At 43.2% G+C, this 24421-nt stretch overlaps 1 protein-coding gene across 10 annotated transcripts in view; it reads right to left on the bottom strand.

The window, feature by feature from the left end:
* The window catches only part of METTL6 (methyltransferase 6, tRNA N3-cytidine), a 50019-nt gene that overhangs the window by 15450 nt on the left and 10148 nt on the right, over positions 1-24421 (bottom strand). For 3 of the 10 annotated variants that reach the window (XM_054483214.2, XM_054483219.2, XM_063661292.1), the window contains 3 exons: positions 22115-22285; positions 20378-20519; positions 17603-17796 (listed from right to left, as the gene is read on the bottom strand). In XM_054483214.2, coding sequence (XP_054339189.1) covers positions 17621-17796; positions 20378-20519; positions 22115-22285 — 489 coding nt within the window. In that variant the 3' untranslated portion in view covers positions 17603-17620. Of the gene's footprint in view, positions 1-16468; positions 20303-20377; positions 20520-20546; positions 21277-21849; positions 21936-22114; positions 22286-24421 lie in introns of those variants that run through there. The other 7 variants (XM_063661293.1, XM_054483229.2, XM_054483213.2 and 4 more) reach the window with 6 other exon arrangements.

Here is a 24421-nt window from a genome sequence, read left to right as displayed (position 1 = left end):
ATAGCTCTTATTATTTTGAGATACGTCCCATCAGTACCTAATTTATTGAGAGTTTTTAGCATGAAGGACTGCTGAATTTTGTCAAAGGCCTTTTCTGCATCTATTGAGATAATCATGTGGTTTTTGTCATTGGTTCTGTTTATATGCTGGATTACATTTATTGATTTGCGTATGTTGAACCAGCCTTGCATTCCAGGGATGAAGCCCACTTGATCATGGTGGATAAGCTTTTTGATGTGCTGCTGGATTCAGTTTGCCAGTATTTTATTGAGGATTTTTGTATCAATGTTCATCAGGGATATTTGTCTAAAATTCTCTTTCTTTGTTGTGTCTCTGCCAGGCTTTGGTATCAGGATGATGCTGGCCTCATAAAATGAGTTAGGGAGGATTCCCTCTTTTTCTATGAGTTAGGGAGGATTCCCTCTTTTTCTATTGATTGGAATAGTTTCAGAAGTAATGGTACCAGCTACTCCTTGTACCTCTGGTACAATTCGGCTGTGAATCCATCTGGTCCTGGACTTTTTTTGGTTGGTAAGCTATTAATTATTGCCTCAATTTCAGAGCCTGTTATTGGTCTATTCAGAGATTCAACTTCTTCCTGGTTTAGTCTTGGGAGAGTGTATGTGTCAAGGAATTTATCCATTTCTTCCAGATTTTCTAGTTTATTTGCATAGAGGTGTTTATAGTATTCTCTGATGGTAGTTTGTATTTCTGTGGGATCGGTGGTGATATCCCCTTTATCATTTTTTATTGTGTCTATTTGATTATTCTCTCTTTTCTTCTTTATTGCCCTTGCTAGGAGTCTATCAATTTTGTTGATCTTTTCAAAAAACCAGCTCCTGGATTCACTGATTTTTTGAAGGGTTTTTTGTGTCTCTATTTCCTTCAGTTCTGCTCTGATCTTAGTTATTTCTTGTCTTCTGCTAGCTTTTGAATGTGTTTGCTATTGCTTCTCTAGTTCTTTTAATTGTGATGTTAGGGTGTCAATTTTAGATCTTTCCTGCTTTCTCTTGTGGGCATTTAGTGCTATAAATTTCCCTCTACACACTGCTTTGAATGTGTCCCAGAGATTCTGGTATGTTGTGTCTTTGTTCTCATTGGTTTCAAAGAACATCTTTATTTCTGCCTTCATTATGTACCCAGTAGTCATTCAGGAGCAGGTTGTTCAGTTTCCATGTAGTTGACTGGTTTTGAGTGAGCTTCTTAATCCTGAGTTCTAGTTTGATTGCACTGTGGTCTGACACACAGTTTGTTATAATTCCTGTTCTTTTACATTTGCTGAGGAGTGCTTTACTTCCAACTATGTGGTCAATTTTGGAATGGGTGTGGTGTGGTGCTGAAAAGAATGTATATTCTGTTGATTTGGGGTGGAGAGTTCTGTAGATGTCTATTAGTTCTGCTTGGTGCAGAGCTGAGTTCAATTCCTGGATATCCTTGTTAACTTTCTGTCTCGTTGATCTGTCTAATGTGACAGTGGGGTGTTAAAGTCTCACATTATTATTGTGTGGGAGTCTAAGTCTCTTTGTAGGTCATTCAGGACTTGCTTTATGCATCTGGGTGCTCCTGTATTGGGTGCATATATATTTAGGATAGTTAGCTCTTCTTGTTGAATTGATCCATTTACCATTATGTAATGGCCTTCTTTGTCTCTTTTGATCTTTGTTGGTTTAAAGTCTGTTTTATCAGAGACTAGGATTGCAACCCCTGCCTTTTTTTGTTTTCCATTTGCTTGGTAGATCTTCCTCCATCCCTTTACTTTGAGCCTATGTGCGTCTTTGCACATGAGATGGGTTTCCTGAATACAGCACACTGGTGGGTCTTGACTCTTTATCCAATTTGCCAGTCTGTGTCTTTTAATTGGAGCATTTAGTCCATTTACATTTAAGGTTAATATTGTTACGTGTGAATTTGATTCTGTCATTATGATGTTAGCTGGTTATTTTGCTCGTTAGTTGATGCAGTTTCTTCCTAGCCTCGATGGTCTTTACAATTTGGCATGTTTTTGCAGTGGCTGGTACTGGTTGTTCCTTTCCATGTTTAGTGCTTCCTTCAGGAGCTCTTTTAGGGCAGGCCTGGTGGTGACAAAATCTCTCAGCATTTGCTTGTCTGTAAAGTATTTTATTTCTCCTTCACTTATGAAGCTTAGTTTGGCTGGATATGAAATTCTGGGTTGAAAATTCTTTTCTTTAAGAATGTTGAATATTGGCCCCCACTCTCTTCCAGCTTGTAGAGTTTCTGCCGAGAGATCAGCCATTAGTCTGATGGGCTTCCCTTTGTGAGTAACCCGATCTTTCTCTCTGGCTGCCCTTAACACTTTTTCCTTCATTTCAACTTTGGTGAATCTGACAATTATGTGTCTTGGAGTTGCTCTTCTCGAGGAGTATCTCTGTGGTGTTCTCTGTATTTCCTGAATTTGAATGTTGGCCTGCCTTGCTAGATTGGGGAAGTTCTCCTGGATAATATCCTGCAGAGTGTTTTCCAACTCGGTTCCATTCTCCCCGTCACTTTCAGGTACACCAATCAGACGTAGATTTGGTCTTTTCACATAGTCCCATATTTCTTGAAGGCTTTGTTCATTTATTTTAATTCTTTTTTCTCTAAACTTCTCTTCTCGTTTCATTTCATTCATTTGATCTTCCATCACTGATACCCTTTCTTCCAGTTGATCGAATCGGCTACTGAGGCTTGTGCATTTGTCACATAGTTCTTGTGCCGTCGTTTTCAGCTCCATCAGGTCCTTTAAGGACTTCTCTGCGTTGGTTATTCTAGTTAGCCATTCGTCTAATCTTTTTTCAAGGTTTTTAATTTCTTTGCCATAGGTTCGAACTTCCTCCTTTAGCTCAGAGTAGTTTGATTGTCTGAAGCCTTCTTCTCTCAACTCGTCAAAGTCATTCTCCATCCAGCTTTGTTCCGTTGCTGGTGAGGAGCTGCGTTCCTTTGGAGGAAGAGAGGTGCTCTGATTTTTAGAATTTTCAGTTTTTCTGCTCTGTTTTTTCCCCGTCTTTGTGGTTTTATCTACCTTTGGTCTTTGATGATGGTGATGTACAGATGGGGTTTGGGTGTGGATGTCCTTTCTGTTTGTTAGTTTTCCTTCTAACAGTCAGGACCCTCAGCTACAGGTCTGTTGGAGTTTGCCAGACGTCCACTCCAGACCCTGTTTGCCTGGGTATTAGCAGCAAAGGCTGCAGAACAGCGGATATTGGTGAACAGCAAATGTTGCTACTTGATCATTCCTCTGGAAGTTTTGTCTCAGAGAAGTACCCGGCCGTGTGAGGTGTCAGTCTGCCCCTACTCGGGGGTGCCTCCCAGTTAGGCTACTCGGGGGTCAGGGATCCACTTGAGGAAGCAGTCTGTCCATTCTCAGATCTCCAGCTGCGTGCTGGGAGAACAACTACTCTCTTCAAAGCTGTCAGACAGGGACATTTAAGTCTGCAGCGGTTTCTGCTGCCTTTTGTTTGGCTATGCCCTGCCCCCAGAGGTGGAGTCTACAGAGGCAGGCAGGCCTTCTTGAGCTGCAGTAGGCTCCACCCAGTTTGCGCTTCCTGACTGCTTTGTTTACCTACTCAAGCCTCAGCAATGGCGGGCGCCCCTCCCCCAGCCTCCCTGCTGCCTTGCAGTTCGATCTCAGACTGCTGTGCTAGCAATGAGCGAGGCTCCGTGGGTGTAGGACCCTCCGAGCCAGGCGCGGGATATAATCTCCTGGTGTGCTAAGACTGTCGGAAAAGCGCAGTATTAAGGTGGGAGTGACCCAATTTTCCAGGTGCTGTCCATCACCCCTTTCCTTAGCTAGGAAAGGGAATTCCCCGACCCTTGTGCTTCCCGGGGGAGGCGATGCCTCACCCTGCTTCGGCTCAGGCTCGATGCACTGCACCCACTGTCCTGCACCCACTGTCTGACAATCCCCAGTGAGATGCACCTGGTACCTCAGTTGGAAATGCAGAAATCATTCGTCTTCTGTGTTGCTCATGCTGGGAGCTGTAGACTGGAGCTATTTGGCCATCTTCACTTTTAGCCTTCAAGCTGCCAAGCTAACTTTAGGAGACATTTAGTTTATAGTTTAAATTATAATAGCCCTTCCCCCAAACTCAATCACCTTTGTAAAGCTAATTAGAGACCACTAGGCTAGGGGGCAGAGAGGAGCCTGAATTCTGCTAAGGTGTAGACATAAACAATTGCCAGCCATAATTCTGGAGGTCATAAGATATGCAACTTCCCCAATTACTCCTTCAGATAACATCACTACTGTAGAACCTAAGATTGACCTTTTGGGATACTTTCTCAGGTTTCTTGCATGTCTGACACCCATGCTTTACCTGGACCTACTGATGAACAGCTCCTGTGGCCTCACCCAGGAGTGATTCAGCATGCAAGAAGATCATTTCCCATATCCCTATGATTGCACCTGAACCAATTGGCAGCAAGCACCCACTGTCTAGCCACCCCCACCCTTTCCCCCAAATTACCTTTGAAAAACTCCTAATCTATAAGCCTTTGATGAGACTGATTTGAGTGATAACTCCATCTCCCACATGGCGTGGCTGGCCTGGCATCAGTTGAACTCTCCACTGCAATGCTGAGATTTTTTTTTTTTTTTGAGACAGAGTCTTGCTCTGTTGCCCAGGCTGGAGTGCAGTGAAGTGATCTTGGCTCACTGCAATCTCTGCCTCCTGGGTTCAAGTGATTCTCCCACCTCAGCCTCCCAAGTAGCTGGGATTACAGGCGCACACCACCACACTGGGCTAATTTTTGTTTATTTAGTAGAGACACGGTTTCATCATGTTGGCCAGGCTGGCCTCGAGCTCGTGACCGCAAGTGATCTGCCTGCCTCAGCCTCCCAAAGTGCTGGGATTACAGGCATGAGCCACTGCAGCTGGCCCAATGCTGAGAATTGATTTTCTTCATGCAGTGGGCAGGAAGAACCCGTCAGGCAGTTACAATACGAGTTCCAGGCCAGGCACCATGGCTCACGCCTGTAATCCCAACACTTTGAAAGGCCAAGGTGGGCTGATCACTTGAGCCCAGGAGTCGCAGACCAGCCTAAGCAACATGGTGAAACCACATCTCTATTAAAAAGTACAAAAAATTAGCCAGGCATGGTCCCATGTATCTGTAGTCCTAGCTACTCAGGAGGCTGAGGTGGGAGGATCATCTGAGCCTGGGAAGTTGAGGCTGCAGGGATCCATGATCATGTCAGAGGTGTTTGAACCACAGCAACTCCATCTTGAGTAGGCGCTGGGTAAAATAAGGCCGAGACCTACTGGGCTGCATTCCCAGAAGGTTAGGTATTCTAAGTCACAGAATGAGATAGGTCAGCACAATGTACAGTCACAAAGACCTTGCTGATAAAAGGATGTGGTAAAGAAGCTGGCCAAAACCCACCAAAACCAAGATGGTGAGGAGAGTGACCTCTGGTGGTCCTACTGCGCATTATATGCTAATTAAATACATTAGCATGCAAAAAGACATGCCCACCAGTGCCACGACAGTTTACAAATGCCATAGCAATGTTAGGAAGTTACCCTATAAGGTCTAAAAGGGGGAGGAACCCTCAGTTCCAGGAATTGCCCATCCTTTCCTTCCCCCGCCCCCCCACCCCCTCGCCCCCAAAAAACTCATGAATAATCCACCCCTTGTTTAGCATATACTCAAGAAATAACCATAAAAATAGCCAACTAGCAGCCCTCAGGGCCACTATGCCTACAGAGTAGCCATTCTTTTATTCCTTTACTTTCTTAGCTTGCTTTCACTTTACTCAAATTCTTTCCTTACCCAAATTCTTTCTTACTCGAGGTCTAAGAACCCTCTTGGGGTCTGGATTGGGACCCCTTTCCGGTAACAATTGTGCCACTGCACTCCAGCCTGGGTGACGGGAGTGAGACGGTGTCTCACAGAAAGAAAAAGAGAGAGAGTTCCAGGAGAAATCGTGTGTGTGTGTGTGTGTGTGTGTGTGTGTGTGTGTGTGTGTGTGTGTTGGAGGTTGGGGTGGGGGGCGGTTGGGGGGTAGTCCTGGAAGTGTTAGGTGTTAGGGAATCATTAAATAAATAGTTCAAGTAAGTAAATTTCCCCAAACTAAAGAATAAACATTTCCAAAATCATAGCAGCCATGGAGAGTGCAGCCCAACAGGTGAAAATATCCCCATCCAAGGTACCTCACCATGACATTCAGGGACCAGGGGACTGGAATGTTGGGGCTCAGACCACCACCCCAAAATATGACTGTGGAAGATGAGAATTAATGCCACCTCAAAATATACTTTGGCATATTTTGAGATGGCTATTCCAAGAAACTAAAGACACAGGAATAGCTCTGAAAAGATCTCCTTTTGTGAAAGAAATTTATGAAAGAATTTTGTAAAAGGAAATCTACATAGCAAATAGCAGATGCAAGCAGAGGCTTTCTCTGAGCCCCCCTTATCTGCCTAGAGATGGAACTAGGAAAAATCATATCACAGGAAGAAGAGATTGTGGGCCGACACGTCCCAGATAGAGATGACCACAGGTGGCCACCCTTCTGAAGGGTGCTACCTGAGAGACTTTATCTGCATAAGGCAACCTTTGTGGGCTGTGCATTTCCTCCCCTTTCCCTTCTAGAATTTGTGCTGTGACCTCCTCTCTCCGCACCCCCACCAAGTGCAGCACCAGGTGTACCCTCTCCACACCCTCTCTGCACCCCCACCAAGCCCCAGGTCCCCTATTCCTTTCCATGGCCTCAAGATGGTATACACACTGGCTCTTCTGGGAGTTTCATATTTTGTGAGGCCTCCATGCATATGTGCACATAATAAATTTGTGTGTCTTTCCTCTTGTTAATCTGTCTACTGTCAAGTTTATTCCAGAGACAAATTATTGAACTTTCAGAGGGTGAACGAAAAGTTCCCCTTTCCCCTACAGAAAAAAGAAAATATCCTTAAAGAACCCATTCTCTTATTTCTGGAAGGTATCATTTAGCTCATGGTGGATAGGAATCTTACAGGTTGAAACAGCATTTCTAGTAGAATTGTCACAAGGATTTTGGTTCACTTAAGAAGTTCATAAAGAAGTTCTAAGGATGCTAGACTATCTTTTTTTGGTAATGTAAAAGTAATAAAGGGTCATTACAGAAAACATGAATTTCAGAAAAGTATAAAGAAGAAAAGCAACAGCTATAATTGAACAACCCTGAAATAAATACTGTAACTGTTTTGGATTGCTTCCTTCTTGTGCGTGAAGTTTTTTTCCCCCATATAGCACCTCCATATCCTTTAATAATATTTATCATTAAACATAGCTGAAACTATACTTGTGAACAGTTTTGGAGTGCTGTAGTGCAATGGCTGGATATCAGCTCACTGCAGCCTCAACTTACCCAGGCTCAGATGATCCTTCCACCTCAGCTTCCTGAATAGCTGGGACTACAGTCATGCACCACCACACCCAGATCAGTTTTGTATTTTCTTCTTTTTTTTTTTTTTTTGAGATGGAGTCTCACTCTGTGGCCCAGGCTGGAGTGCAGTGGCGCAATCTCGGCTCACTGCAAGCTCCACCTTCTGGGTTCACGCCATTCTCCTGCCTCAGCCTCCTCAGTAGCTGGGACTACAGGCGCCCGCCACCACGCCCGGCTAATTTTTTATATTTTTAGTAGAGACAGGGTTTTACCGTGTTAGCCAGGATGGTCTCAATCTCCTGACCTTGTGATCCGCCCGCCTCGGCCTCCCAAAGTGCTGGGATTACAGGCATGAGCCACCGTGCCCAGCCCAGTTTTGTATTTTCTGTAGAAATGGGGTTTCACCATATTATCCAGGCTGGTCTCGAATTCCTGGGCTCAGCTGATCCACCAATCTCAGCCTCCCAAAGTGCTGGGAATACAGGCATGAGCCATTGTATCTGGCCCAGTTTTACAATGTTATGTACAAAGCCTCAAAGGTGAAGGATGCAGTGAGCCATGTTCACGCCAAAAAAAAGAAAAAAAAGAAACAGGTCACAAAGTCCCTGCTAATAAGACTGGTTGCGGTAAAGAAGCCAGCCAAAACCCACCAAAACCAAGATGGCAATAAAAGTGATCTCTGGTCATCCTCACTGCTCAAAATACACTAATTATAATGTATTAGCATGGTAAAACACAGGCCCACCAGTGCCATGACAGTTTACAAATGTCTGGAAGTTACCCTATATGGTCTTAAGCGGGGAGAAACCCTTAGTTCTAGAGATTGCCTGCCCCTTTTCCAGAATGTTCATGAATAATCTACCCCTTATTTAGCATATGATCAAGAAATAACTATAAGTATACTCAGTGGGGCAGCCCATGCCACTACTGTGCCTATGGAGTAGCCAGCCATTCTTTTGTTTCTTTACTTCTCTAATAAACTTGCTTTCACTTTACTCTATGAACTCGCCCCGAATTCTTTCTTGCACAAGGTCCAAGAACCCTCTCTTGGGGTCTGGATTGGAACCCCTTTCCAGTAACACAATGGGTTCATTTTGCCTGCTGCCCAGATAGAGCCAGATCGGGACCTCTTTCCAGTAACACAATGGTTCATTTTGCTTGCTGCCCAGATAGAGCCAATCTGTCAAGACAGAGAAACTGCACTGGGGAGAGACTTTCATTCACGGCTGAATGAGAGACTGGAGTTTTATTACTCAAAACACTCTCTCCAAAAATTCAGACTAGGGTTTTTCAAGGATAGTTTGGTGGGCAGCAGGGCCAGGGAATGGGGAGTGCCCATTGGTTGGGTCAGAGATGAGATCTTATCTCTGTTGAAGCTATCCTCTTGGGCTGAAGTGATTCCTGGGTGGGGACCACAGGAACAGCTGGCAGGTCTGAGTGGCAGTCGTCAGAAATGCAAAAATCTGGCCGGGCATGGTGGCTTACACCAGTAATCCCAGCACTCTGGGAGGCTGAGGTGGACAGATCACCTGAGGTCAGGAGTTTGAGATTGGCCTGGCCAACATGGTGAAACCCCATCTCCACTAAAAATACAAAAATTAGCCAGGCGTGGTTGCGCACACCTGTAATCCCAGCTACTTGGGAGTCTGAGACAGGAGAATCGCTTGAACCAAGGAGGCGGAGGTTGCAGTGAGCCGAGATGGGGTGCCACTGCACTCAAGCCTGGGCAACAGAGTGAGATTCCACCTCAAAAAAAAAAAAAAGAAGAAGAAAAAAAAAAGAAATGCAAAAACCTGAAAAGACACCTCAAAAGGCCAATCTTAGGTTCTACAATAGTGATGTTATTGCAGAAGTAACTGGGGAATTGCCAATCTTGTGGCTAATTTATTCGTCCTAAAAAGACACTCTGGCACCAGGCAAGAAGAGGGTTTATTTCAGGAAAGAGCTGTTATCATCATTTCAAAGTTAAACTATAAACTAAATTCCTCCCAAAGTTAGTTCAGCCTAAAGTTAGTTCAGGAATGAACAAGGGTAGCTTGGAGGTTAGAAGCAAGATATAGTCCATTAGGTCAGATTTATTTCACTGTTGTAATTTTCTCACTGTTATATTTTGCAAAGGTGGTTTCAGGACTTCAGGAATATGCCACCATGACTGGCTTTTAAAATTTTTTTGTAGGGGTCTCATTATGTATCCCAGGTTGGTCTCCCAACTCCTGGTCTCAAGCGATCTTCTTGTCTTCAGCCTCCCAAAGTGCTGGGATTATAGGTATGAGCCACCGTGCTGGGCCTCATTTAATTTATAATTATTTCTAATTAGGATTGACCATTTGGCGCATTTTGTCAGCAGTTTATTTCTTTCAGGAGTTGTCTCATTTTGCCAGTCCTGATATTTTTCTTATAGATCTAGACATGTTTGGCAACATGCTCCAAGGAGCTACGTGTCATGTTCTCATCTCCATGGCCATGCCCCAGACCAGAGAATATAATGCCTCCACTGTGAAAATATTCTTTCTAAAGGACAGTGACAGTTATGGCACTCACGTTTTCCACAGCGTTTCTTCCTCTTTTTCCTTCTGCTGGTTTTCTGAGTGTTTGTATTTGTTTTCCTAGTTTATCTTACTCTGGCTGAGTGAACATATGACTGGAGCTGTTTCTCTACCTTCCAGCACATGCGCATGTTACTGGGAAGGGGTCCCAATCCAGACCCCAAGAGACGGTTCTTGGATCTAGCATAATAAATAATTCAGAGTCCATAAAGTGAAAGCAAATTTATAGGAAAGTAAATGAATAAAGAATGGTCACTCAACACAGCAGCCCCAAGGGCTGCTGGTTGCCCATTTTTGTGGTTATTTCTTGATTATATGCTAAACAAGGGGTAGATTATTCATGCCTCCCCTTTTTAGATCATAAAGGGCAACTTCCTGACATTGCCATGGCATTCGTAAACTGTGATGGGGCTGGTGGACTGTAGCACTGAGGATGACCAGCGGTCACTCTCGTCGCCATCTTGGTTTTGCTGGGATTTGGCTGGCTTCTTTATTACAACCTGCTTTATAAGCATGGTTTTTATGACCTATATCTTATGCTGACCTCCTGTCTCGTCCTATGACTAAGAATGCCTTAACCTCCTGGGAATGCAGCCCAGCAGGTCTCAGCCTCATTCTACTCAGCCCCTATTCAAAATGGAGTTGCTCTGGTTCAAATGCCTCTGATACCCACTATCCCTTCACCCCTACCCTGCACTCTAGCCATAGTGATCCCAGAGTGCCCTGCACACAGCTGGTACCCACTGAACAAAATTTAATGAAATACCACACATTTGAGGAGGACACGAAGAAAAAGTGAAAAACATCTAATTTATTTTACTTATTTATTTGAGACAGAGTTTTGCTCTTGTCACACAGGCTGGAGTACAGTGATGCGATCTAGGCTCACTGGAACCTCTGCCTCCCAGGTTCAAGCAATTCATCTGCCTCAGCCTCCCGAGTACCTGGGATTACAGATGCGCACCATCATGCCCAGCCAATTTTTTTTTTTTTTTTAAGTAGAGACAGGGCCTCACCATGTTGGCTAGGCTGGTCTCGAACTCCTGACTTCAGGTGATCCGCCTGCCTCGGCCTCCCAAAGTGCTGGGATTACAGGCGTAAGCCACCTTGCCCTGCCCTTATTTTTAAATTTTTATTTATTTATTTATTTTAAAGACAGGGTCCTGCTATGTTGCTCAGGCTGGAGTGCAGTGGCTGGTTTATTCACAGGTGAGATCATAGTGCACTGTAGCCTTGAACATCTGGCCTCAAGTGATTCTCCTGCCTCAGCTTCCCAAGTAACTGGGACTACAGGCATGTGCTACTGTGCCCTACTAATTTTCTTTTTAATAGAACATTTGGTTTCAGTAGCAGAACTTACTTAAATTTGTGAGAAATGTCTGTTCCCCAATAGAGAACATGGCCCTGCAAAACAGTCTTGGTTTACTCATTTCACAATTTTCCCTTCCTCAGTTGACAACTGTGAAATAGGGAACCAAATGCTATCAAAGATAGCTACAAATAATATCTGCGTGAGGCAGACAATTATCTGTGCTGCAGACCCTTCCCTGCTTTGGCCTTAATTCCAAACAACAGTAAAAGCAAATCCACAAAACCATTTGGGGATAGGAAAGTACAAAGGGGTATTTACTCATAGGAAAAAAAAATTAGGACCCTTCATCGGTGTCCAGCACGTATTTATGCTCCCTAGTGTCCTGGGGGCCTTGCCGACGCCTTTCGAGCCCATCACAGACATTACCTTAAAATGCTTCCCAAATTTAACTGAAAGTAAACACCTTCAGTAGCGAAAGTCGACTGAACATTAGGTAAAAGCACCCTTGCTTTCTAATCTCCAGTGAGGCCAAAATTGATCTTATGAGCTCATAAGTTGATCTAGAAAACACATTTGTAATAAATATTTTCTATGGTCTTCAATGACAATTAAAAAATGGACACTATATAACTAAGATGGGATTGATTTTATGAGCTTATAAGTTGATCTAGAAAACACATTTGTAATAAATATTTTCCATGCTCTTCAGTAACAATAAAAAAAGAACACTATGTAACTAATTAAGATGGGAGTAGAAGGCCAATAAAAACATCTAGTGTCTAGCACCACCTTGTGGTACAACATTCAAATCCTGAGCCCTTGCAAGGACCCCAAGATTAAACCTTCTTGAAAAACAGTTGGTTCATGAGCTGCTCTATCATTTTGACGTAACAATATACTTTCTGGAGAAATACAAAATAATAGAAATAACTAACACTTGACTGGTATTTTATAGTAAACCAAGCACTCCCATCTGAATGATCTCACTTAATCCTGGCAGCAGCCCTGCCAGGTACTAGGTACTAAGATCTGTCTTAGACATGTGAAGTCTGAAGTTCAAAGAAGTTGGTAGTTTGTACTGGGCAAGTCCTGCACTTGAACACATTTATTCATATTCCAAATCCTGTAATAAAATTGTATTAGCACTATTGTATGGAGTATGTGTGTGTGTGTGCGCGTATATATATATATATATGCGCACACACACACACATACACACACATCATCACTATACTATATGTATTAATATATGTGAAAAGTTCAAAAGAAACATATAGTACTATATAGGATATTTTAATATAATATAGTATTTATACTATTTTTTATAGTACTGTTAGTCAGTACCACTACGTTTCTGGGGGATGTTTTCTGGCTGTGAAGACAAGGCAATATTGGTTGACTCTTTGTAGTCTATATGATTCCACAGAGTTTGCTACTAAACCAACCATGGTCTTGCTTTCCTGGTCCCTAAGCACCCAAACATGGGAGAACCTGATCCTCTGTTGTATTAATTTAGGGTGCACTGATGGAAATGTGTCCAGGGAGAATGAACACAAGGACCTAGAGGCAATGAGACTGAAGCCATTTTTATGTTTGGGCTTTAAAATGCTTGTGAACCAATCTACTGGCTCATAGTTAAAATACTGATGGACTGGGTCACCTCATTAATTTAACAAGAAGTACATTTTACAATCAATATATCTTAAAGTTGGCAGCTGCCTGGGCCCACTTCCAACCCTGGCCCAGCCATGAAAAAAAAAAAAACAACTTAGTTTTAGATATATATATATACATATATAGAGAGAGAGAGAGAGACAGAGACAGAGACAGAGAGAGATGGAGTCTCACTCTGTTACCGAGGCTACAGTGCAATGGCGCGATCTTGGCTCACTGCAACCGCCACCTCCCAGGTTCCTGCCTCAGCTTCTTGAGTAGCTGAGACTAAAGGCACCATGCCCAGCTAATTTTTTGTATTTTTAGTAGAGACAAGATTTTGCCATGTTGGCCAAGCTAGTCTCGAACTCCTGACTTCAGATGATCCACCCGCCTCAGCCTCCCAAAATGCTGGGATTACAGGCATGAGCCACCACGACCAGCCAGTTAATCTTAATGTATCTTAAATATATGAGAGGCCACTTGCTCAGTGTCAGGGGTCGGCGTGTCATTAAACCAGCTTTAAATATTGTTTTTATTGTTTATTTTTTGAGACAGAATCTTACTCTGTCACCCAGGCTGGAGTGCAGTGGCACAATCTGGGCTCACTGCAACCTCCACCTCCTGGGTTTAAGTGAGCCTCAGACTCTCAATTAGCTGGGACTACAGTGGACTACAGACATGCACCACCACGCCCAGCTAATTTTTGTATTTTTAGCAGAGACAGGGTTTCAACATGTTGGCCAGGCTGGTTTCCAACTTTTGGCCTCATGTGATCTGCCCACCCCAGCCTCCCAAAGTGCTGGGATTACAGGCATGAGCCACCACGCCCAGCTTCACCTTTAAATATTCTAAATGAAAACTTTTGCAGCCTGGCTTTATGGGATTAGAATTTGGGGCATAATTACTCCTGTGGGTAGAGACAACTCCAAGTTGTGTTTGGAGGAAACTGTTGGCCCCATTCACAGGTATATGCCCAGCCAACCACTGGCAAAAGAGGACTTCATCAACCTGTTTTGCTTTCTCTGAAGTCATTCTTACTTGTCTCTTGGCCGGACAGTCTGCCCAATAGCTACCCTTCTAAGGGACAATAACCTAGACCTCCTGGTTCCTAGATTCACATCAAACCCTCCACTGAGAACACTATTGATGGAAAACTGACCGAAGGACCAACAGCCCGTTAGTCTTCTAGGGATTCTAAAACCCATCTAGACCATCCCCTTTCAGTCCTCTTCATCCACTTATTTGACTAGTCCTTTGGGGGTTATATCTATGTTAAGCTATATTATCAGAAACAATGCTTTGATACTTGTGTTTATTATTGGTAAAGCTGTTAAGTTTGCTATGTTATAGTGTTCTCTTTATGGGAACTAGAGGGAAAGGTTCCTTAGATCTCCAGATTAGGGGTAGCTGCCTCAGGTTTATCGCATGGAGTCTGAACTTGATCTTGTTTCCTTCTTTACGCTGACCACTAGGAAGCAAAATCTGTTATTTATCCTTAAGTGTATAAGACCTGCTGTAATGCAGTTTGTGTGGATAAGATTATTTTCCTGGCCTCAACTTTTATTTTCCTTTAGCCCAATTTCCCTACTTAAAATCATGTAATTTTTGTATTTTTGTAAGTTGTCCTTAAACTCTTTTGGGGAGAATTTTAAAAATAGAAAAAAAACTACTCTCTGGTGTTAGACTTCAGAATAGAGGATATCCTTGTGGGGACAGTGACTGGAACGAGACACAGGGGTGGGGTGGGTTCTGGGGTGCCAGTCATGCTGGACGCGTCATACAGGTATGTTCACTCTGTGATATCAGTGAGCTATACCTATGATTTGTGCACTTTTCTGTATGTACGTTAAGCTTCTATGTTCAAAAAATGAGGGGAAATGATACTCATGTGCTATATGTACTTCCCTTAATCCTCTGAACACTTTTACGTTAGTAGTTATCCCCATTATAAAAACGAGGAATGTGAGGTTCAAACAGGTTAAGGAATGAGGCCAAAATTCCAAATGACTTCTGATAACAAAAGCACAGGCTTATCCTACTACACTACACTGCTCCTTGCTCTTTTTTTTTTTTTAATTGGACACGGGGTCTCGCTCTGCACCCAGGCTGTAGTGCAGTGGTGTGATAATGGCTCACTCCATCGCTACAGCCTCCAACTCCTGGGCTCATGCGATCCTTCAACCTCAGTCTCCCAAGTAGCTGGGACTACAGGCATACACCACCACACCTGGCTAATTTTCTTATTTTTTTCATAGAGATGGGGTCTTGCTACATCACCCAGGATCCCACTTTCCTACTTTAAATGGCCTGTCTTTATTCAGCTTAGCCACTAAAATCCAAGAAACATCGGTCAGACCTAGTAGAGACATAGGTGAAAGGACTTCTACGGAGGGGGCAGCGGGCAGCATCTGAGGCTGAAGCTGGCTGTGGGATTCATTTGGCAGAGGGGGCTTTGGGAGAGAGCACTGGACTGAAAGTGCGGAGCTTGAGGCTGCTTCTGGACAGGGCTGGATTCTCACTGTGAGAAGGCCCATGAGGCCCCCTATAGGTCCACCTTCTTTACAAGTTCCATCAGCCCCTCCCAAGAAGTTGAGGACAGATGGCAGAATCACAACACCCAGGAAGCACAGTCTGAGCCCTGCTGCCTGCCCCTCTTCTCTTCAGGAGCCAGGATTTATTCTGATTGTACAGAACCACTATGACTATTATCCAACCCCTTCACACTGGGACCCCTCCTCCAGATGTGGTTGGAGTTGAGGGGCCCAGGCCTGCTGCATGTGCAGTCCAGTCATGTACTCAAGACAGGGTTCTCACAGCTTTCCGCAGAAAGGCAAACAGAAAGGCTTACAGGCTTAACTCGTGAGCAGAACAAAATAACCTGGATTTTACTTCATAAAGGAAAAGTCATTAAAAGGCAATGATTGGGAAACAGGTCAGCAGACCAATTTAGGGATTTCCCCATATTCCACAACACTAGCTATGTGATTTTGGACTCATCATTTACCCCTTGCTACTGCTTCCTCATTTCCCAATAGGGAGTTGGAATGTCCATTCTAAAGCCCCTCTCAACTCTGAAATTCTAACTCTAAACTAGACACCAGTCATCTTCTCCGAGAAACAGCACTGGACAAATGGGGCAGAGGGGAGGACAGGTGATGGCCATTCCCTCTCTCTCCCCCAGGGCAAACAGTGTGGCAAGGAACTGGCCCAGTGATAAGGGGTCTCAGCAATCAGATAGGGAGCCATGGAGGGTTCTTGAGCACAGACAGAGCAAAAGTGGTATTTGTGGAACACTGGTTTTGAAGAAATACATAACTGAACTAAAGGGGAGACCAATGGGCAAATATAACTGGAAAAAGAAGAAAACAGAACAATCCTTTAGACTAGAAATATATATGAGTGTCTTATTTTAGTCTACTTGGCCTCATTTTTCCCCATGTTTGTCTGACACGTTTCCTGGAGGAACACTCACAGTCACATGAGTAATGACAAGAATCTCTTTACGTGCTACAGGGTCCTTAGGCTTTTCTTTGTGAAATTTTACAGCGAACAATATGGCTAAATTATGTTATTCTAGAAAACTTTCACTACTTTTCAGGCCTTGAAGTTTTATTTACCTGTCTCTAACACACACACATACACTTCCTATTTTTTAATACAAAAAGTACATAGTAGCCCCCCTTATCTGCGGGTGGTATGTTTCAAGACCCCCAGTGGTTGCCTGAAACCAAGATGGTACCAAACTCTAAAAAAAAGAACAACTTTAACAATATACTGTAATAAAAGTTATACGAATGTGATCTTCCAAATTTTTTTTTTTTTGAGACAGACTTTTGCTCTGTCACCCAGGCTGGAGTGCAGTAGCGTGATCTCGACTTACTGCAACCTCCACCTTCCAGGCTCAAGCTAACCTCCCACCCCAGCTGGGACTACAGGCACATGCCACCACATCTGGCTAATTTTTGTATTTTAGTAGAGATGAAGTTTCACCATGTTGCCCACACTGGTCTTGAACTCCTGGGCTCAAGGGATCTGCTGGCCTTGGCCTCCCAAAGTGCTGGGGTTATAGGCGTGAGCCTATAACCCTCAAAATATCTTAAGAAAAGTAACTGACTGCAGTTGAAAACAGGTAATTGAAATTGTGGTAAGTGAAACCATGGATAAAGCGGGACTACTGTACATGCTCATTAAAAAAAATTAAGGGCCAGGCATGGTGGCTCACACCTGTAGTCCTAGCTACTCAGGAGGCTGAGGCAGGAAGACTGCTTGAGCCCAGGGGGGGTTGAGGCTACAATGAGCTGTGATCACACGCCACTGCACTCCAGCCTGCGTACCACAAGATCCTGTCTCAAAAAATATATAAAGTAAAAAGAGTGATTTTATTTATTTATGAAACAGGGTCTCACTCTGTCGCCCAGGCTGGAGTGCAATGGCATGATCTCGGCTCACTGCAACCTCCGCCTCTTGGGTTCAAGCGACTCTCTTGCCTCAGCCTCCTAAGTAGCTGGGATTACAGGCACTCGCCACCATGCCCAGCTAACTTTTTTGTATTTTTAGTAGAGATGGGGTCTCACCATGTTGGCCAGGCTGGTCTCAAACTCCTGACCTCAGATGATCCCCCAACCTCGGCCTCCCGAAGTGCTGGGATTACAGGCATGAGCCACCGCACCCAGACGAAAGAGTGATTTTAAATTTTCCTCTTCAAGGGGAGATATGAATGCCAACCTCATGAAAGGTCAGGACTTAGGATCCAGGCCCAGGGACCACAGGAGATGGGTTCTTAGGAGGCTTTAGAAATTTGCTCTGAAGGAAAATTCTTGGCACACACAGGCCTTCTTTTTTATTCACCGTCTCTCGAAACACATACTCGTTTACCACTTCTTCATAACCTGTGTCCATAAAGAGCTGAGCCAGGAATTCTGTAAGACAAGCATCAACAATGCTCAAAAGTCTTCATAACATTACATTTGCTTTGCAGTCCTTGAGGAGGGATAGAAGGCTGAGGCTATTTTAATATTTTTTTAAATGAAAACCTCAATGCTAAAATTTAAAGGTTTTGATTTGGGAACTAATACACTCCTTCTCCTCTTCTACCCAAACAGAAACCTCCAATTAAACAATTAAATCAGAACAAGGTGAAGGACAACCTGGTGTGCGCATCTTGCCTTATTATGAATTCTCAAATACAAAAGCCCAAGTAAAAAGAAACATTTCCAAATAGGTTATATTCCTTTTTTTTTTTAATTAAAAAAAAATTTTTTTTTTGAGACACAGTGTCGCTGTGTCACCCAGGCTAGAGCAGTGGCACGATCTCGGCTCACTGCAACCTCCGCTTCCTGGGCTTAAGTGATTCTCCTGCCTCAGCCTCTTAAGTAGCTGGGACTACAGGCACACACTACCATGCCTGGTTAATTTTTTTGTATTTTTAGTAGAGACAGGGTTTCGCCATGTTGGCCAGGCTGGTCTCAAACCCCTGACCTCAAATGATCCCCCAGTCTTGGCCTCCCAAAGTGCTGAGATAACATGCATGAGCCACTGGGCCCGGCCGATTAGATTTATTTTTAAAAATCATCTTATTGTTTCCCATCTCTGAACAAAAACATAAAAATTGGCTATACTCCTACAAGGTCTACATGTGCTCAATTTGTTTACATCAAACATCTTATTCATCCTAACACGAAGAAGGAAAATTTGTGATCAGAGTGGAGAAAAACACCCAGTGGTGACCTAGCTCCAGGAAAATCTAACCCAAATAATACATCACTACACATTAAATGAAACAAATAGAATAAATGGTGAGGCAGCAAAAATAAAGACACTTACTAAGAGCATTGCTCCAGAGAACATGCTCTGAAGCACTCGGCAGATATCACTGAATCTTCTCAATATTTACAATTAGTTTAAATTTTACGAATTAAAACATCTTTTGAATTTTAATCTATTTTGATAATTTTGCATTTTTTTTGTTTTGATTTGTTTTTTTGAGATAGGCTTCTCGCTCTGTCGCCCAGGCTGGAGGGCAGTGGTATGATCATAGCTCACTGCAGCCTCTATCTTCTGGGCCAAATGATCCTCTTGCCTCAGCCTCCTAAGCAGCTGGGACCACAAGTGCATGCCACCACTCCTGGCTATTTTTTTTTTTTTTAATTTTTAGTAGAGAGAAAGTTTCACTGTTGCCCAGGCTGGTCTCGAACTCCTGAGCTCAAGTGATCCTTCTATCTCAGTCTCCCAAATAATTTTGCAGCTTTAATAGTAATCACTCAATTTTAATTCATTTTGGTATCTAAAAGAATATTTCATTTCAAGAAGAAAAATGTTAAAATAGAGGTTAAGGTAATTATCTTCCTGTCTAGATGATTAGGTAGACTATGTTCAAGACACCTAAAAGACCGAAATAATGTTCCACATTTTCTTATCAAAAATGACTTTTTAAATACCTCTTTAGGCTGGGCATGGTGGCTCACGCCTGCAGTCCCAGAATTTTGGGAGGCTGAAGTGGGCAGATCACTTGAGACCAGGAGATCGAGACCAGCCTGGTCAACATGGCAAAACCGCATCTCTACTAAAAATACAAAAATTAGTTGGGTGTGGTGGCACACACTTGTAATCCTTGCTACTTGGGAGGCTGAGGCATGAGAATCACTTGAGCCTGGGTGGTGGAGGTTGCAGTGAGCCAAGATCACACCACTGCACTCCACCCTGTAAGACTGTCTCAAAAACAAATAAACGCCTCTTTACAGCCAATTTGCATATTTATTTTAAAACAGATCTAGGACAGGCATGGTGACTAACACCTGTAATCCCACCACTTTTGGAGGCTGAGACAGATGGATCACTTGAGCTCAGGAGTTCAAGACCAGCATGGGCAACATGGTGAAACCCCGACTCTACCAAAAATACAAGAAATTAGCCAGCCATGGTAGCATGTGTCTGTGGTCCCAGCTACTCGGGAGGCTTCGGTGGATCACTTGAGTCTGGAAGGTGGAGGCTGCAGTGAGCCGAGATCACACCACTGCACTCCAGCCTGGGTGACAGAATTAGACTCTGTCTCAAAAACAACAAAAAAACCAAACCCCAAAACAGATCCAATCAATTCTACAGAAAAAGGTTTCCTGACTTCGTGCCATGGGAAAGTAATCTCAAGGCATTATACTGTCAAATTTGCTTTATTTTTAACTGGACAAGAAGTTTCTGACTTGCCCTCCCTCTTATTCCAGCACAATTCCTAGTAGGGAATCCACATGGCATGTCAGAGGCTGTTCATTAACCCAAGCTCATTAGGGGAGTCACTGACACCAGAGAAGGCTTGTGAGCTCTTCAAGGGCAGGGGCCAGGTCTGTGCCTTACAGGTGCTGGGTAAATATTGTGCAGTAGAGGGCTTGTTTCAGGGTCTCGTGCACATGTCGCAAGCCTTCTCCAAGCAGCCTTGCAGTGATAATGCAATCAAATAAACAGAAACAAAGAATAAAACATTTAAAGACTGGATTCCATTCATCTTACCATCAGTAAAAAAATATGATCTGGTCCCATCTTGTCTAACATAAAAGTTTTCTCCAAGTTTGCTGCCGGCTTTAAACCTAAGCATGGCATGATCATACAGCCCGTAGTCACGAAACAAGACACTTTTGCCTGGTTTTAATACCTATGAAACAAAAGCAGGCTGAACATGACTTTGGAGAACCCTGTCAAAATAAAACCTGATTAAGTTAGGACTTAAAATAAATTTGTGATAATTACTAAGGGGACAGACTGAAATGCCCATAATACGGAACCAAAATGGCCTACTACTTAAAAAGATAGTAAGACTGGGCAGGGCTCCATAACACTAAGACGCTTCTTTTTTTTTTTTTTTTTTTGAGATGGAGTCTTGCTCTGTCGCCCAGGCTGGAGTGCAGTGGCATAATCTCAACTCACTGCAACCTCCGTCTCCCATGTTCAAGTGATTCTCGTGTCTCAGCCTCCTGAGTAGCTGGGATTACAGGCGCCCGCCACTATGCCTGGCTAATTTTTGTATTTTAGTAGAGATGAGGTTTCACCATGTTGGCCAGGCTAGTCTCGAACTCCTGACCTCAAGTGATTTGCCCACCTCAGGCTCCCAAAGTGTTGGGATTACAGGCGTGAGCCACCTCGCTCGTCCCTGAAGACAATTCTTGAGTACCTCCAAGAGCACCCTGGAATGTCCAGTGTCACAGGATTAAAATGTTAGAGACCAACCTCGGCAATACAGTGAGACCTCATCTCTACACAAAAATTAAAAATTAGCTGGATGTGGTAGTGTGTCCTGTAGTCCCAACTACTTCAGTGGCTGAGGTGGGAGAATTGCTTGAGCCCAGGAAGTTGAGGCTGCAGTGAGCCACCTCCATGCCACTGCACTCCAGCCTGAGTGACACAGCAAGACCCTGTCTCAAAAATAAATAAATAAATAAAAGTGTTAGAGACAATAAATGAAAGTGTTATCCTCATCGAAGCACTTTCTTCAACATTTTATTCACCATCTCCTAGTACTCAAACTGTATTCAACTGTCACTTAAAAAAAAAAAAAACAGAATGTCCTTTTGGCTCTTTACTGATTCAGGCTGGTTTTCCTCATTCTGAGTCTCAGCTCTCGTTTCATTGTGCCACAATGTATAGCTCAATCACGGTGCTAATGACTGATATATGCCTAGCATTTGACAGCTTAACCATACATTTTCTCATTGTATCTTCACCCAACTGTGGGACAAAGGAATGTGATTATTATTCTCACATGAGATAAGGAAACCAATACTCAACAGGGTTAAGTGATCTGCCAATGATCATACATTAGCTTTTTTTAGAGACAAGGTCTTGCTATGTTGGCCAGGCTGGTTTCAAACTCCTGACCTCAAGTGATTCACCTGCCTTGGCATCCCAAAGTGTTGGGATTACAGGCATGAGCCACCACACCTGGCCAAACTGTGTACTCTTGACCACTAAACCATAACTGCTCTCACCTTATAGCAGGACTCCATGGATCCCAGGTAACTGCAAAATCATCCTTGTCCCGGGGCTGGCGAAGCTCTGAAGAGCAGCCATGGCACTGCACAAATCAGAATTTAGGGTGGATGTTTTATGCCAGAGGACCCCTTTCTATACACTGACTACACAGCCTACCTAGTGAGAATGGAGAGACTATGTGAATCTAGACAGTACATGAGCCTCATGAGGGAAGGTAAGTAAAAGAATCCAACCCTCAAGTGCAGGCCCCAAATCACTAACCTTGTAAATGTTTTGTAAGACAAGGTGCATCTTATCAGGATGAACAGCTGACAGCACAAATATCAACATAACAACATCCACAGACTCTGGAGGTACATGATCCAGAAGATCATCTTTGGTCAGATCACACTGGAATACCTTGCATCTTTCTGTGTCATATAAAGGATTTTGCTAGAGGGGGAAAAAATACAAATGAATTTTAATGCAACCACTATGCTGATACATATAGAAAAATACAACATCAAAAGGCAATCTGATTTCCACTTGTATACATAGAAATTTTTACTTTGTTACCAGATAAAACTGATTAATAAATCACTCACTATAAAGCATGTAATATTCACTACTGCTACAGGGGCAAGACTTCATTTTAATAAATCATTTTTAACTGAGGAGAGAATAAGCGTATCACGTATTCAAAACTGAGCATTTTAGAAGCGTATTATTTCCAGAGGGATGATGATGCAAAACTGGCCTCTGCTTCTTTCTTTTTGTTTTTTAAAGAGACAGGGTCTCACTCTGTCTGCTGGGCTAGAGTGCAGTGGCATGATCATGGCTCACTGCAGCCTTCACCTCCTGAGCCCAAGTCATCCTCCCACTTCAGCCTCCTGAGTAGCTGGAACTACAGGTGTGCACCACTGCATCTGGCTAAATTTTTATTTTTATTTTTGTAAAGATGGGATCTTGCTATGTTGTCCAGGCTAGTCTTGAACTCCTGGCCTCAAGTGATCCTCCCACTTCAGCCTTCCAAAGTGCTGGGATTACAGTCATGAGCCACTATGTCCTGCTGGCCTCTGGCTTCCTTAATCCTCCTTTGAATCATCTGCTTAAAGCCTAAACCCTATGAGAAGCCCTTCTAATTCCCCTTGTTGAGATGCTCCCACAGTTCTTCTGGGGTATATTTTCTCTTTATGCAGCAAGCTAAATAAACTTAACCTTTTTTTGACTACAAATGTGTTCCTGGTACATTTTGGTTGGTAGGCTTCAACACATGTATAGGAGTATTATGAAGAAAAACATTAAACTTCTATTTCATGTAAATGAGGACCTGAATAAATAGATATACAAAGTTACTGGATGGGAAAATTAAATGCAAAATTAAAAAGATGTCAATTCTATTCATAATTCCATTTGTAAATCCAATGCAATCTCAACTGATTCCCAATAGATTTCTAGAAACTTGACAGGGTGAATCTAATTCATCATAAAGTAAAAATCTTTAAGAATAGCCAAGTCAATTTTTAAAATGATGAACAATGAGGTAGGTATGGTGGCTCATGCCTGTAATCCCAGCAACCTGGGAGACTGAAGTGAAAGGATGGCTTGAGTTCAAAGCTGCAGTGAGCTATGATCCGTGCCACTGCAAGCTAGCCTGGACAACAGAGCAAGATCTCACCTTTAAAAAAAATAGGCCAGGTGCGGTGGCTCACACCTGTAATCCCAGCACTTTGGGAGGCCAAGGTGGGTGGATCATGAGGTCAGGAGTTTGAGACCAGCCTGGCCAATATGGTGAAACCCCATCTCTACGAAAAATACAAAAATTAGCTGGGTGTGGTGACCCGCACCTGTAGTCCCAGTTACTTGGGAGACTGAGGCAAAAGAATCACTTGAACCTGGGAGGCAGAGGTTGCAGTGAGCCGAGATCATGCCACTGCACTCCAGCCTGCGCAATAGAGACTCTGTCTCAAAAATAAATAAATAAATAAAATAGAATGAAGAATAATAAAGTAGAAGATACACTACTGGACATCAAAATATATTACAAAACATAGTAATAAAACAACACAGTTTGAGAATGGAGACAAATCTATCACTGAGACAAAACAGAGTCCCTAAACAGACCTGTATATACTGTATATATAAACAGGAATTTTGTATGTTATATGATAAAAGATAGACAAAAGTGACAATTAGATAAAAAGGTAGATAATAAAGATGACAATTATGAGTGAGGAAAAAATTTCTCATTCAATTTACTGTGTTTAGAAGAACTGGCTACCCTCGAGACAAATGACTACCCTTGAGACACAGGCCCACGGTACCAGTTCAAATTTGGAGAAGCAGAACATTAGAGAACAACCCCCTCTCCCACACCCCACCACCGAATCTCCAAGAATACCAGGAAATTGCAGCTGGGAGAGCCACAACAGACAGACTCTTTGGGAAACAGTACAAAGGGAAGACCCAAATCCAAGAGAGGAGACAAAAACAAGTTGCTAGAGGAGTTTGAAGTCTCTGGTGCCCACAGCAACAACAAACCTCACAGGCAGCAACAAAAGACTTCAAACAACAGCCCAATTCCTGACT

The sequence above is a fragment of the Pongo pygmaeus genome, chromosome 2 (genome assembly GCF_028885625.2).
Source record: "Pongo pygmaeus isolate AG05252 chromosome 2, NHGRI_mPonPyg2-v2.0_pri, whole genome shotgun sequence".
Taxonomy (NCBI): Eukaryota; Metazoa; Chordata; class Mammalia; order Primates; family Hominidae; genus Pongo; species Pongo pygmaeus.
The sequence above is the reverse complement of the archived record's forward strand: the minus strand, read 5'-3'. Positions and strand labels throughout refer to the sequence as shown.